This window comes from Pteropus vampyrus, unplaced genomic scaffold (genome assembly GCF_000151845.1).
Source record: "Pteropus vampyrus isolate Shadow unplaced genomic scaffold, Pvam_2.0 Scaffold195, whole genome shotgun sequence".
Classification (NCBI taxonomy): Eukaryota; Metazoa; Chordata; class Mammalia; order Chiroptera; family Pteropodidae; genus Pteropus; species Pteropus vampyrus.
In genome coordinates, this window is record NW_011888976.1 from 1,278,678 (window position 1) to 1,281,880 (window position 3,203).

Sequence of the window (3,203 nt, forward strand, 5' to 3'; positions counted from 1 at the left end):
AAAAAAAATTTATCTTGCCTAATTTTCCTGGCTAGTGCAATGCTAAGTTGAAGTGGTGAGAGTGGATATCTTTATCTTCCTCTAGATCTTAGAAAGAAAGCATTAATTTTTAAATCCAGTTAGTACAATGTTGTAGTTTTTCTAGAAACTCATCAAGTTGAAGATATTATCTTCTATTCCTAGTTTGTTAAGTGTTATTACCATGAAAGTGTTAAATTTTGCTAAATGCTTCTTCTACACCTATTGAAATGGTTATAATTTTTCTAATATGCATACTTTTATTTCATTTTTATGTATTTATAAAACTATATCATGAATTCATAGATACATTATTACTTTCACAAACCAAATATGGTATATTCTCTTTCATTTGTATTGTACCATTTATCTCAATATAATGCTATTCACAGAATAGGTGCAATAAATGTTCTAGGAGCTAACAGCTAAATTTTTTGTGGTCTCGACCATAACTTGTACTAGCTATAAACTCTAAATCTTTAGGCCGAGCATGTATTGCATTGGGTTTCACAATAACTTTTGCCTTAGGTCTAGTATTTTCTGTGAAATTTCTTGAATATTATAATTTCTAGATGGTTTATGTAACTGTTTGAAAATTTACTTTTGGGCTTAGTAATCTATCTCTGGAGTACTTTGTCAATTCTTTACATATTGTAATTGTGGTTAGTATACCTATTTGGAGAACATTTAAAAAAATTATAAACTATGACATGTATATAGATGAAATGATATGATGTTTGGGATTTGGGTAAAAATAAAACTGGATAGAGGAGAAGCTAGGGGTATAGAGAAAAAAGATTGGCCAGTGAGTTCAAAAGTATTGAAGCTGAATGATGGGTACATTTTGCCTACTTTTGTATGTTTAAAGTATTCTATAAAAAAGTATAATGTATTGTGAGATATAACACAATACCGAAAAGCATGTAAAGCATATGGGTACAGATTTATACATTATTATAACCTAATAGCTACCTAGATTAAGAATGAGAACTTTGCAGTGCACCAGAAGCCACTCATCTGCCTCTCCTCAACCATAACCATCTCCCTTCTTTATTGGTAACTATTACCCTGATATTTCTTGCTTTTCTTTATGGTTTTACTACCTATGTATGCATCCTTAAGTAATAAAGTTTAGTTTTGTCCATAGTAAGTTTATATGAAAGATATCATATGCATTCTTTTGTTTTTTTCTTCACTCCTCATTGTGGAATTCATCCATATTTTGCATAGTCATAGTTTATTACAGCATAGCACTCCCTTGTATTAATATGCCATCTTTTCTCTATAAATGGATATTTGTGCTGTTTCCAGTGTGTCGTATTTTCTTTGATCCACCTATTTTCTTTTATATATCTGTTAAATATATCCCAGGAAAGCTAGATAATGGTCCTTGCGAGTAAGAAAACATCTATCCTCTTTTTTCTAGTGCCACCAACTCTATCTACTCTTTATTTGGTATATTTCCAACCAAGAACCAAACAGGCACTCAATGTAGTCTTTTAATTAATATCCTCGACTCCCTTAAACAATGAAAACTTTAAGCCCAACCCCCCAAATACTGGAGACTGTAGAAAAATATGGTTGCCTTGAGAGAGGGAAATAAAGGGAAAATCTCCTTAAAGAAGAATAAAAAGAATGGGGCATTTTGATGGAGAGTGGGGATGGGGTGAGTAAGAAGATAGAGAGGCAACATTAAAGATGTATTGTACAATTAAGTCAAAGTTGCCCCAAATTGGTAGATATGTTTCACTTTCACAGAATGCAATTTAATTTGTTAGGTTTTCTTCTATACTACTTTTTTTTTAATTAAAAAAAATTATCTCAGTGTCTGAGTATTAAGGAGTTGTATAAATTACAATATTTTGGATCTTTGGTAATGGCAGTACCCAATGTTTCTCTCTTAGATTATTTTGACCAAAACCAAGAAGTTTCTTATGTTTATTTTCCTAAAGATTGAATTAGAATCTTCAGTGATAACATCAGTAATGGCACAAACAAGTATTTGTCAGCTACACAAATTGCCACATGATATAGATTTGTTTCTAAACAGAGAGATGAATTGATTTGGGGATAGTTTTTTTCTTTTAAGTAGTTATTGAGAGAAATTTTGCCTTCTGAAATTTCCAGTTATTGATGCTATAGATGGGAATATATTGGATATTTACTGGTAGATTGGCAAATTCCTTAGTGAAAGGAGAGGTGAAAAAAAGATTTATGCAACAAAGGGAAAAATTTTAATCACTTAGCAAAAATAAATGAGTTTGCATTTGTATTATATAATTAAGATGGAAGGAAATTTATTTTGGGTGGTGAACACAATGCAATATACATATGATGTATTATTGAATTGTACACTTGAAACCTATATAATTTTATTAACCAATGTCACCCAATATAATAAAAAAGGGAATTTTACTATAATACAGTACTATAAAATCACTTGTGAATTTAAAAATTCTAAGCATTTTTTTTTTTTTTTTTAGTTTATAGAAAAATTTTTCAGTCTTGCTTCAGAAATAATGCTTTTGCCTCAGTGGGTTCATTACCCTATGGTGCGTTTAGATTGTGAAGATTTGAAGACAGGTCTAACAAACAAAACAAGAGCCTTTGCAAACATATTATTAAATGACATAGCTTCAAAACATAGAAAAGAAAATGAATGGTAAGTAGAATTAATTGTCAGACTTAGAATTATAAGACTAAAAGAAATATTTTGCTAATAATAACTCTTGTTTAAAAACATAAGATTAAAATATAAATACTTACAACTTTTTTTCCATTGCTGCCTCTTAAGGAGGTTCCTTTGTAGTCCTATTGGTTTCTTTTTATTTGATACTGTTAGAAGCTAGTTATGAGGCAACCCAGAATTGAAAAAAAAAAAAAAAAGAAGAAAGAAATTGAAATAAACTAGTGTTTGGATATAGGTTGTATGAAAATGTAAAGACTATAGATTTTCAATAATATTGGGAATATCTAGAATCATTTCTGACCCTAGTATTTATGTATTGCTATCTACTTTTTAAAATTAGGAGATTACACACACATACACACACACACACACACACAACACAACACACACACACACACACATAGATCTCTTACTTTTCTTGAAAAAGTGGGAAGACTGTGCCATGTTGGGCCTGCAGTGGTAAATGGAGCCGAGAAGCAGTTTCTCTTTTTGACAA

At 30.4% G+C, this 3,203-nt stretch overlaps 1 protein-coding gene across 1 annotated transcript in view; it reads left to right on the plus strand.

Moving 5' to 3' along the window:
- The window catches only part of DNAH12 (dynein axonemal heavy chain 12), a 228,350-nt gene that overhangs the window by 36,992 nt on the left and 188,155 nt on the right, over nt 1-3,203 (plus strand). The window contains exon 13 of the mRNA XM_023537644.1: nt 2,502-2,680. Within this exon, the coding sequence (XP_023393412.1) occupies nt 2,502-2,680 (179 nt within the window). The remainder of the gene's footprint in view (nt 1-2,501; nt 2,681-3,203) is intronic.